Source organism: Bos indicus x Bos taurus, chromosome 7 (assembly GCF_003369695.1).
Source record: "Bos indicus x Bos taurus breed Angus x Brahman F1 hybrid chromosome 7, Bos_hybrid_MaternalHap_v2.0, whole genome shotgun sequence".
In the NCBI taxonomy this organism is placed as follows: Eukaryota; Metazoa; Chordata; class Mammalia; order Artiodactyla; family Bovidae; genus Bos; species Bos indicus x Bos taurus.
The window spans coordinates 101,634,274-101,646,109 of NC_040082.1; the positions used below are offsets into that span (position 1 = coordinate 101,634,274).

At 41.0% G+C, this 11,836-nt stretch overlaps 1 protein-coding gene across 1 annotated transcript; it reads right to left on the minus strand.

The window, feature by feature from the left end:
- Window positions 1-8,131: 8,131 nt before the first annotated feature.
- LOC113896454 (olfactory receptor 7A17-like) lies at window positions 8,132-11,107 on the minus strand. Its single transcript, XM_027548631.1, has 2 exons — window positions 11,038-11,107; window positions 8,132-9,117 (listed from the first exon to the last, which is right to left on the minus strand). Exons 1-2 carry the CDS (start codon window positions 11,105-11,107, stop codon window positions 8,132-8,134), a joined length of 1,056 nt encoding a protein of 351 aa, XP_027404432.1.
- Window positions 11,108-11,836: the final 729 nt, after the last annotated feature.

Genomic DNA, 11,836 nt, shown 5'->3' on the forward strand with positions numbered 1-11,836 from the left:
GGTCTTACATTGAGATCTTTAATCCATTTTGAGTTTATTTTTGTGTATGGTGTTAGAAAGTGTTCTAGTTTCATTCTTTTACATGTGGTGGACCAGTTTTCCCAGCACCAATCCCACTGCTGGGCATACACACTGAAGAAACCAGAATTGAAAGAAACATGCATACCCCAATGTTCATCGCAGCACTGTTTATAATAGCCAGGACATGGAAGCAACCTAGATGCCCATCAGCAGATGAATGGATAAGAAAGCTATGGTACATATACACAATGGAATATTACTCAGCTATTACAAAGAATACATTTGAATCAGTTCTGATGAGGTGGATGAAACTGGAGCCTATTATACAGAGTGAAGTAAGCCAGAAAGAAAAACACCAATGCAGTATCAGATCACATCAGATCAGTCACTCAGTCGTGTCCGACTCTTTGCGACCCCATGAATTGCAGCATGCCAGGCCTCCCTGTCCATCACCAACTCCCAGAGTTCACTAAGACTCATGTCCATTGAGTCAGTGATGCCATCCAGCCACCTCATCCTCTGTCGCCCCCTTCTCTTCCTGCCCCCAATCCCTCCCAGCATCAGAGTCTTTTCCAATGAGTCAACTCTTCCATGAGGTGGCCAAAGTACTGGAGTTTCAACTTTAGCATCATTCCTTCCAAAGAAATCCCCGGGCTGATCTCCTTCAGAATGGACTGGTTGGATCTCCTTGCAGTCCAAGGGACTCTCAAGAGTCTTCTCCAACACCACAGTTCAAAAGCATCAATTCTTTGGAGCTCAGCCTTCTTCACAGTCCAACTCACAGTCCATGCAGTATACTAACGCATATATATGGAATTTAGAAAGATAGTAACAATAACCCTGTATACTAGACAGCAAAAGAGACACTGATGTATAGAACAGTCTTTTGGACTCTGTGGGAGAGAGAGAGGGTGGGATGATTTGGGAGAATGGCATTGAAATATGTATAATACCATATATGAAATGAGTCACCAGTCCAGGTTCGATGCACGATACTTGATGCTTGGGGCTGGTGCACTGGGACGACCCAGAGGGATGGTATGGGGAGGACGGAGGGAGGAGGGTTCAGGATGGGGAACACATGTATACCTGTGGAGGATTCATTTTGATATATGACAAAACCAATACAATATTGTAAAGTTAAAAAATAAAATAAAAGAAAAGAAAAAAAAGAAAACAACGACAATGGTCTGTGTGATACACTGAGGTAAACATTTTCTCAGGTAAATGTTCTTGGATTTCATTCTATTTGTCATTCTTCTGCAGTGTCTTTTGGGCTTTTGAACTCACCTGCATGAGAACGTTGAGAGGAAGGACCTCGTGTGGAAGTCTGAAACCCTTCCTGGATGGTTGGTGATGGAGACTGAAGCTCTGTCCCCAGACAAGTCAGCGGGAAAGGGCCACACATTAGTCCTTCACCAGACTTAGGACTCTAAAAGCAACAACTTGTCTCATCCATGCCCAGGTTGTACAAGTTCAGGGATACAGCAGAGGAGATATTCACAGTTCTCATTACATATATCCCCCTCTTGTTATTAATACAATGACCTTAAGCACATGAAATTCCTGAGGGAGTTGGTCTGTACAGAAAGGATGTTTTTCCCTACTGATAGTCTGTTCTCAGGACACCAGGTAATAAAGCCAGAAGAATTAAATTTGTATTAATATTTCTCTATTAACTCTCTTGCCCTCCAGCTATCTAAATCTCCCAGCACTTTATCCCATTCCCGAGCTTAAGTTTTCTCCAGCCTGTGAGACTCAGGTAACTGTCTTGACTAGGTCCCTTGGTTCAATAAAGCATTGGCCTATGGTGGGGACATAGCTCATGCAATCCTTAGAAAAGCTTTTTTCCCCTTTCTGAGAGGGACAAGTGTGTTCTTTTAATGTTAAACATTGGGCAGTGCACTCCATGGCTTCCTGACACTTTGGCTAAAACCTTTAGGAATTCCATATTACATCTGAAGTTAAGAGCTACCAATTAGCCCTTGATTTAAAAAGGTTTGTAAGTTGTGAGATATATTTAGATACTGCAAAACACCATAACCTACCTCAACAGATTACAGAGATTATCAGATTTAATTTTTAGAGAAGCTTCTTCTGTGAGGTAGCACTACTATAACTCCATCCTCCATTTCAGGAATGAGGTTCAGAGGAATTTCACATTCTGCTAAAAATTACAAACCTGTTTTGGGATGGAGTCTTGACTGGAATTTTATCAGGATGTTTCCAGTTCTCTAACTCTGGTTTATGGTTCCCAGTCAGAGAACTGGGTTTTGATCCTGGAGATATGTGGCAATGTCAAAGAAGATGCTGCTAAACACCCACAATACCCAGGACAGGACTCAACACAGATAATTGTCATGCAAAACTGTTAACAGCTAGAATGTGATAAACACACTTTAAACCAGTGCTGCTCCAAGTTTCTAGCTTCCCAGGTGGGTCAATGGTTAAGAACCTGTCTATCAATGCAGGGGATGCAGATTCGATCCCTGAGTCAGGAACATCCCCTGGAGAAGGAAATGGTAACCCACTCTAGAATTCTTGCCTGGGAAATCTGGACAGAGTCTGGAGGGCTACAGTCCATGAAGTCTCAAAGAGTCGAACACAACTGAGTGGCTAGCACACATACACAGCTCCAAGTGTATTGTGCATACACGTCACTGAGGATTCTAATTCAATTATAAATTCCACCTAAGTAGGTGTTCAGTGGGCCCAAGGGCCTGGCATTTTTAACAGCTACCAGGAGGTGTGATACTGCAGGTCCTGGTCTGTGGGTCACACTTTGAGTAACAAGGCTATAACTGTGTGTAAGTCATAGGTAAGTTTAGGTGTTCTGTACCAAAAGAAAATCCACTTTTGTATGTAATTTTTAAAGCAAAAGGTTTTACTCCCTGCAAAGGTTGTAATAAAATCTGTTTTTGATTCTTCATATAAAGATTCTTGTTGTTGTTTCTTCAGTCCCTAAGTCATATCCATCTCTTTGCCACCCCATGAGCTGCAGCATGCCAGGATTCCCTGTCCTTCACGATCTCCCAGAGTTTGCTCTTGAATTGTATCAAATCACATACATCAAGAAAATACTTTGTAATAATAGGCAGAATAAATGTCTCAAAAATATGTCCACATCCTAATCCTAAGAACTTTTAATATACATACATAAAGGCAAATTGTTGCAGAAGTTAATAGAAGTAGCCTTGTTCAGGTTTCAGAGGCTGTAATAGGCCTTTGACTGAACAGAGACCCTGAAAGGAGTTACATGCCAAACTGCTGACCAACAGAAAGATGTGTGTGCTCCATCATGTCCGACTTTGTCACCCAATGGATGGTAGCCCACTGGGCTCCTCTGTCCATGGGATTTTCCAGGCAAGAATACTGGAGTGGATTGCCATTTCCTCCACCAGGGGATCTTCCCAACATGGGGATTGAACCTGCAACTCCTGCATTGGCAGGTAGATTCTTTCCCACTGAGCCCCTTGGGAAGCCCCATGAATTACCTCGGTTTGTATAAAGTCATTACAATGGACTTCTGAATGTGGAGGAAAGAGGAAGAAAAATTGGAGTCAGAGATTTGAGGATGCTACCCTGCTGGCTTTGAAGATGAGGAAGGACCATGAGACAAGGAATGAAGGTATCCCTAGAAAGTAATCTAGGAAGGCAAGACCTTCTTCCCTGGAGTGTCCACATGGATCCCAGATTTCCCAGACACCCTGTATTCGGCTCAATAAATGAGTTCTGACTTCTGACTTCTAGAACTTCACCTGTAAATGCAGGTACAAGTTTATAATTAGAGACATAGCTCAACAACAAGTGGAGGAGCACATAGAGAAATACTTTTATAGTTAAGACAGAAGCAAGGCAGAGATGCACAGCTGGAGACAAAGTGGGTGGGGGTCCCCCCCGTGAGGAAGAGCATAGTAAAGTGGCAGTTAAGTGATTTATATGGGTCAGTTCTTTCTGGTCATCGTTTACCTTCAGCCAATTATTTGGTTTCTTTTTCCACACCTGACCTACCCTGGGGCTCTCCCTTGGGAGCACCCACATCCCTTAGCCAAGATGGATCTCAAAGCGAAGGCTTCTGGGAGGAGCAAGACTCTTAATGGCCTGGCATTATCCCCTGAGTTTTGACCCCCAAATAAACTTTCTGAGCATGTGCAGGGTCTCCCTTCTCCTAAAAGCAGGGGTGGGGAGAAGGGGAGGGGGGAGTGAGATCCCTTAATCCTTTGCTTTGTCCTGGCCATGTCTATACATTAAGATGTTTACAAGAGGTGAAGACTGGCTATTTACACTATTTACCCTGTTTCTGTTGTTACTTCCATTTCAGAGGTCAAACGAGGCTGATTGTAAATGCCTTAAACTGGAGCCCACCTATCTCTTGTCTCAGGAAATGCAAACAGGAGGCCAGTTGTAAATATTTAACCTGAAGCCCATCTATGTCCTGCCTCATTTGACCCTATATGGTCTAACCCGTACTGTCAAGGTGCTGTTGAAATAATATATTAGCAAAAGAGTGATGACATATACCGAAATATGGTTATTAATTTCAAGTTTCATTATAATGTGTCCTTTCACCTTATTTCTTTCCCTTTTCACCTATACTCCTGTCTTGGCTTCATGCAGAAATGCCACTCTTCAAGGACCATTATCTTCTTGACTTTCTGTAACAATATGTAGATCCTAAACCCGTTGTCTTATTCTTTAACTACATATGGATATTGTTGCTTGGTTATTAAGATCTTTTCTTGAGTGGTCATTAGATTACAATATTTCCAAAACTCCCTTAAAATCCCCTATCTTTAACCCTCTAGTGATATTTCTAAACTATTTAATTATCCTGCTAAGTCGCTTCAGTCCTGTCCGACTCTGTGTGACCCCATAGACGGCAGCCCACCAGGCTCCCCCGTCCCTGGGATTCTCTAGGCAAGAACACTGGAGTGGGTTGCCATGTCCTTCTCCAATGCATGAAAGTGAAAAGTGAAAGTGAAGTCGCACAGTCCTGTCCAATTCTTCACGACCCCATGGACTGCAGCCTACCAGGCTCCTCCGTCCATGGGATTTTCCAGGCAAGAGTACTGGAGTAGGGTGCCATTGCCTTCTCCTTTAATTATCCTACTTTAATTATCCTACTCCATCCCTAACAAGTGTGCTTAATTGAGAGAATAAATACATAAATAACACACACATGTACATACTTCATAATTTTGAATGTGTTGTTTGACTACACAAATACTTTTATAGTTTCAGATTTTCTCATAGCATCCTTCTTCACAAATTACGCTATTTTTTTTTTTTTCATATTACCTTTGGAAGTAAGGAAAGGGGGGCTGGGGAATTACATTTCTGAAAAATACATAACAAAACAGTAAAATTATCATATACCTTCTCAAGGTGTGTAAAGATGGAAGCAGGCAGTACATACTCTAAACTGTTAAATGACTTTCTAAATTCTTCACCTGGTACACTTTAAGTGAGTACAGTTTACTGCTTGTAATTTTGCTTTAATAAATTTATTAGAATTTTAAAAATGTAATTTCCATGCCAAGGTAGGATCTGGAGCAAATATAGCTGAGTCACAGCTGACTGGGATGGGAGATATCTCTTCTAACAGGCAGAAATTAAGGTTTCATATGTGTGTATTAAGATAGTAAAATTAAGGTAATTCACATTTAATAAATTTATTTCCCCTTGCAGATTAGAAGCTTAACCTCCACATATGAAAGTCGTTCAGTGACAAATTGTTCAAGACAGAAGAGCAGTACAACCACACACAACATCGTGGATGAGCCTTTGAAATACAAGGTAGAGATTCATGCCCGACTACAAACTTGTGAGAAGCCCTGCAGAGATCAGAACAACTTCACACTGTTCCATCTCATTTGAAAAGAGAGATACTATATTAAACAATTTTATTTTAGGCAAGTTTGTATGCAGCAATAACTAACTGATGGAATAATCAAACTGGATGAAACTGAGAGCAATAATAATAAACTGATTCTATGTGTTCCAGGACCTTGTTCTGATAGTTGAAGATAACATTCATAATCACTCAGTTGTTCAAGTTTGTTTCATATAGCTCTATGAAAAAGGGACTCCAGTGAGATCCCTTTGATGCCCCATGGCGAGGTTGGAAGGACATGGATGTTTGCACAACCCCTGTGTCCACAAATCACATACCTGAAGAGAATCTGAGTTTACTATGTGTCATCCTTTAATAATGAGGATAATACTTAATGGATATTATTGATACTGTTCATTCTCTGCCCCCATAGAGGCCTGACAAAATTGTGAATAGATGGAGGTATTTTATTAAGAGAAATGGAAAGAATAATAATTACTGAAAGCACTAGAAATTTCTAATATATATATATCCCACCAATCCTTCAACTTAAAGAATGTACTTTTCAAACAGATACTCATAGTCCATATTTTAATGAATCTATGAATCACCTGAAAAATATAGATTTTGCGTAGTAATAAATGCATGATTTCATATTTTGCTTTGTCTTAACTAAAGTGAAGTCTAGGGTCATATTATATTAATCTATTTTTTCATATTTGTCTTTCAGTGTAGATTTCACTTGGAAACATGTAGTATATTATCAGTATTTGCCAATAATGATGGAAGACACAGTGGACAACAGCTGTATATCAGAGCAAGATCCTAATAAGTAGAAAAAGATCCTATGATCAGTGATAACAACCAGTAATTTAAAATTTGTATTATCAAGAAGAGTAGTCAGGACAGGCATATGAACAGAATGATGTTGAGAAAAATTAAAACTACGTTCTCAGTTTTCCTCTTTTATAAACTTATTAATAGTTGTGAATGCCAAAAGTAGGGATCTTCCCCCATAGGGGTTGAATAATTCAAAACTCCTCTTTTAGTCAAGCAAAAGAAAACAATGCTCACTCTAGCCTTACTATTTCATCTGAGGAGAAATTATTCTTAAGAGATCATGTAGTCCCTTGATATAAATGGGAATTTCCAATGTTTTATATCCAAAACTGGAAATGTGGGAAAATAGGACACTTAAAAGGGAGAAATATAGGCTATCAGACATCACAAAGCATAAAAGTGAGTTACATAAATTGTAAAAAGTTGAAATCAAAATAAAAATTTCTCCAAAGAAGACATACAGATGTCTAACAAACACATGAAAAGATGCTCAACATCACTCATTATCAGAGAAATGCAAATCAAAACCACTATGAGGTACCATTTCATGCCAGTCAGAATGGCTGCAATCCATAAGTCTACAAGCAATAAATGCTGGAGAGGGTGTGGAGAAAAGGGAACCCTCTTACACTGTTGGTGGGAATGCAAACTAGTACAGCCACTATGGAGAACAGTGTGGAGATTCCTTTAAAAAACTGGAAATAGAACTGACTTATGATCCAGCAATCCCACTGCTGGGCATACACACTGAGGAAACCAGAAGGGAAAGAGGCAGGTGTACCCCAATGTTCATTGCAGCACTGTTTATAATAGCCAGGACATGGAAGCAACCTAGATGCCCATCAGCAGATGAATGGATAAGAAAGCTATGGTACATATACACAATGGAGTATTACTCAGCCATTAAAAAGAATACATTTGAATCAGTTCTAATGAGATGGATGAAACTGGAACCTATTATACAGAGTGAAGTAAGCCAGAAAGAAAAACACCATACAGTATACTAACGCATATATCTGGAATTTAGAAAGATGGTAACAATAACCCTGTGTACGAGACAGCAAAAGAGACACTGATGTATAGATCAGTCTTATGGACTCTGTGGGAGAGGGAGAGGGTGGGGAGATTTGGGAGAATAGCAGTGAAACATGTATAATATCATGTATGAAACGAGTCGCCAGTCCAGGTTCGATGCATGATACTGGATGCTTGGGGCTGGTGCACTGGGATGACCCAGAGGGAGGGTATGGGGAGGGAGGAGGGTTCAGGATGGGGAACACATGTATACCTGTGGCGGATTCATTTCGATATTTGGCAAAGCTAATACAATATTGTAAAGTTTAAAAGTAAAATAAAATAAAAAAAAAAGAGGCATCTTCTATTTCCACAATCTGACCAAACAATGGAAACACTGGGCTCAATGTTTGAGCTCTGCTACTACAGGTACTTCTTAAGATCTATGACAATAGGACCTTTTAAAATTACCTTTCCAAAGAGTTTTTTCAGACCCTTCTTTAAGTCTTTATTCCTCAGACTGTAGATGAAGGGGTTCAGCATGGGTGTGACCACAGTGTACATCACCGAGGCTGTTGTACTTGAGTGTGAGCTGCGAGTACCAGCCAAGCTAAGGTAAACACCTAAGCCTGTACAATAAAATACCGAGACAACTAAAAGGTGTAATGCACAGCTGGAAAATGCTTTATACTTCCCCTGAGCAGGTGAGATTCTATGTATGCAGGAAACTATCTTAGAGTACGAGTAAATGATACATATAAGGGAACCACCAGCCAGGAACACAGCTTTAAAATACATCTCCAAATTATTGAGAAAAGTGTCAGAACAGGCAAGTTGGATCATCTGATTGAGTTCACAGAAAAAATGGGGAATTTCTAAGACTGTACAGAAGGACAGTCTCAACATCATTAAGCTTTCTAACAAGGAAATCAGGACACTGACGATCCAGGACACCAGCACCATCAGTCCACAGATCTGGGGGCTCATGATGACCGTGTAGTGCAGGGGGTGGCAGATGGCCACAAAGCGGTCATGGGCCATCACAGTCAGGAGGAAGACATCCAATCCTATAAAGAGTGCAAAAAACTGCATCTGGATAATGCAGCCTTCATAGGTTATAACTTTACTCTGTGCCCAAATGTTCTTCAGCATCTTTGGGATGGTGGTGGAGGTGAAGCAGATGTCTACAAAGGACAGGTTGGAGAGGAAGAAGTACATGGGGGTGTGCAGGTGGGGGTCTGAGCTGACGGCCAGGATGATGAGCAGGTTTCCAAACATGGTGATCAGGTACATGGAGAGAAAAAGCCCAAATATGAGGGGCTGCAGTTCAGGTGACTCTGAAAATCCCATAAGAAGAAATTCTGAACTTGCTGTTTGGTTCCTTACTGTCTCACGGTGGGTATGATTACCTGGAAAGTGGTAAATATCATGACTGTTTTCATACAAACTGGCATTATTCACATTTTTTTAATGGGACCATATATCTTTTGCCATGAAGAAGTTAATTTCAGTATTTTATTCATGGATTTGAATCTTTTTAGGGATTTCCCTGTGCCATCTTTAATTAGCAAGTTTTTCCTCAAGATGTCATGTATTCAAGTTTTTAATGAGAAATTCTTTCACATATTTGAGGAATGTGTCTTGAATTGAGACAAAGACCAGGCACTGTACATGCAATAAATGCACTGTTCTGAAAAAGAAAAATTCCAAAATCCAGTTATGGAGAAGAGAAGCAAATAAAAAACAATATGAAGTGTGTCCAGTGGTTATTGATACTGTGAAGATAAAGCAGATGTAATCGAGAGAGTCAAAGAAAGATGCTATTTTTAAATACATGTTCAGGAAGAAACTTCGAACAAGGTGATATTTGAACAGATTTCAAGAAGGAGAGAGCCAGTGGCATGAGCGTAACTGGGAAAGTGTGTGCCTGGCAAGGGAAGAGTCAGTGCAAGGGCCTGGAAAGTCCTCATGTAAGATGGTCCAGTCCAGAAAAGGAAGCCACTCTAATGAGGGATATGAGCAGGAGGGTGAGAGAGGAGAGATGGTGTCAGAAGATGTAGAAAAATGAGATGGCCTTCCTGCTACTGCTGACACTTCAAGACACAGAGTCCCCGTATCAACATTATGTACTTTCAGCACTTATGAAATTCAATTTTAAAAGACTATATGAAACAAAACTGATAGACATCCAAAACCAATCTCTATATATTTATACATACATGTGTGTATATGTATACACATATATATATTTAGTTATAATTTACTATCAGTGTGGGTCATGTTCCAGCGAACTGGGAAAAAAGAGGAGTGAGTTTTTCCTGTCTCTTTCCTGAGAATGAAGAAGACACAGATAACACTGAGCAGGCCTGAACATTCCCAGGTTTTACTTCAACTGTTCTTAATCTGTAGTATTTAACTGAGTTTGCTTTTCTGCCCCCAAAGTCTGCAGGAGCTACATTTTGCACCTACTATCCTTTTTTGCTGCTGTTGTTGTTCAGTGGCTAAGTCATGTCAAACTCATGCCACCACATGGACAGCAGCACCGCAGGCTTCCCTGTCTAACCCTAACTCTAGCTCTGATTATCCTTTGACTCTATGCTAAATACATCCTTTACCTGGTGCTTACCTTTACAGCACTCTCCTCCTTTTAGTTCTTTCTACATATCAGGAAGAAAGTCACAGAGTCCCCTGACTGCCAGACTCAATTACTAGGTTACTGATGCCAGCCTATGACTCTTTTTGAAACAAGAGGAAGAAGACAAGATCCTTGCACATTTGTTCCTCATCACCAACCCCTGACTGTGAGCCTTCATCTTATATAAGCCTCTATGATCTCAGTGAGGGAGCAGTGAGCAGTGGCATGAAGCAAGATCTAAATTCTCTGCCCAGGAATTGAACCTGGGTAGCCCGGATGAGAACCAGGAATCCTAGTTACTGTCCACTAAAAAATATAATCACAGCCTGAAAGTAGAGAGTTATTTCATTTGGTGGGAATGTTAAGGACTCAGAGCCAGGGAGATAGAATCTCAGTAGCTCTGAGAAAACTGCTCCAAGGAGGCAGGAGGGGATGTCAGGCTATATACAAGTTTGCAACAAAGGGAGCAGGCAGTCTGAACATCAAAGATCAGATACCAAGTCAAGGAATTTACATTCTATGTATGAGAAGATGCAAGCCTCTGGGCTCACTGAATTCATTCCTTTCATATGCATCTCAGCTATCTGGGGCCAACCCTGTTTCCTTGCTCACCTTGCCTCTTGCATTCCCCCAGCTCCTCAGCAATCTACTTGCAGGTGGCAGCATCTGCTGGATCATAGCTTAGGGAGCTCACATTCACATTTGGAGGCCAGAAATCGCTGATGGCTGTGACATGTCTTGTTTCTTGATATGGCAGGAGACATTTTCATTTCTCACCACCAAACCAGCAAGGGCTATAGGCTAGAGGCTGCTTTTCTCTGGATTTTTGCTCCCACTGAAAAGTGTATTTATCACAGAGGCAGAAACTATAAATGCAGGTACAAAGTTTATTATTAGAGACACAGAACAACAAGTGGGAAAGCACATACAGTAATGGTTTGTTTAGTTGAGGTAGAAGCAAGGCAGAGATGCACACCCAGAGATAAAGAGTGTGGGCATTCACCCCTAGTGAGAGGGCTAATCACGTATATAGGCCAGTTCTTCTGGGTCTTCATTTTCCTTCAGGCCAATTGCCTGCTTTCTTTTTCCACACCTGACCTACCCTGGGTCCCTCCCCTGGGATGCAGGCTCACACACACCTCAGCCAAGATATATGTCGAAGTTAAGGCTTCTGGGAGGAACAAGACTCATTATTGTCTGGCATTATCCCTTGAGTTTTGACCCACAAGGAGCCCTTCTGAGCATGTGTAGTGTCTCCCTTGTCCCCAAAAGAGGGAGGAACAGAAATCCCTTAACCCTTTACTCAGACAGAGTTTTGCCTCCCTTTGTCCTTGCCATGATTATTTCCCTGAGATGTTTACAAGAGACAAAGACTGCCCATTTATGCTGTTTCTGTTGTTACTTCCATTTTGGGGCAAACAGGAGGCTAGTTGTAAATTCCTCAATTGGAGGTCACCTATCTCTTGTCTCAGGACATATAAATAGGAGGCTGA

Excerpts from the sequence above, each read along its gene's own strand:
- LOC113896454 (XM_027548631.1), bottom strand. The coding sequence starts at position 11,107 with ATGTCTCCTGCCATATCAAGAAACAAGACATGTCACAGCCATCAGCGA. Across the intron at positions 9,118-11,037 it reads TCTGGCCTCCAAATGTGAAT|GTAATCATACCCACCGTGAG; the intron begins GTGAGCTCCCTA and ends ACCACTTTCCAG.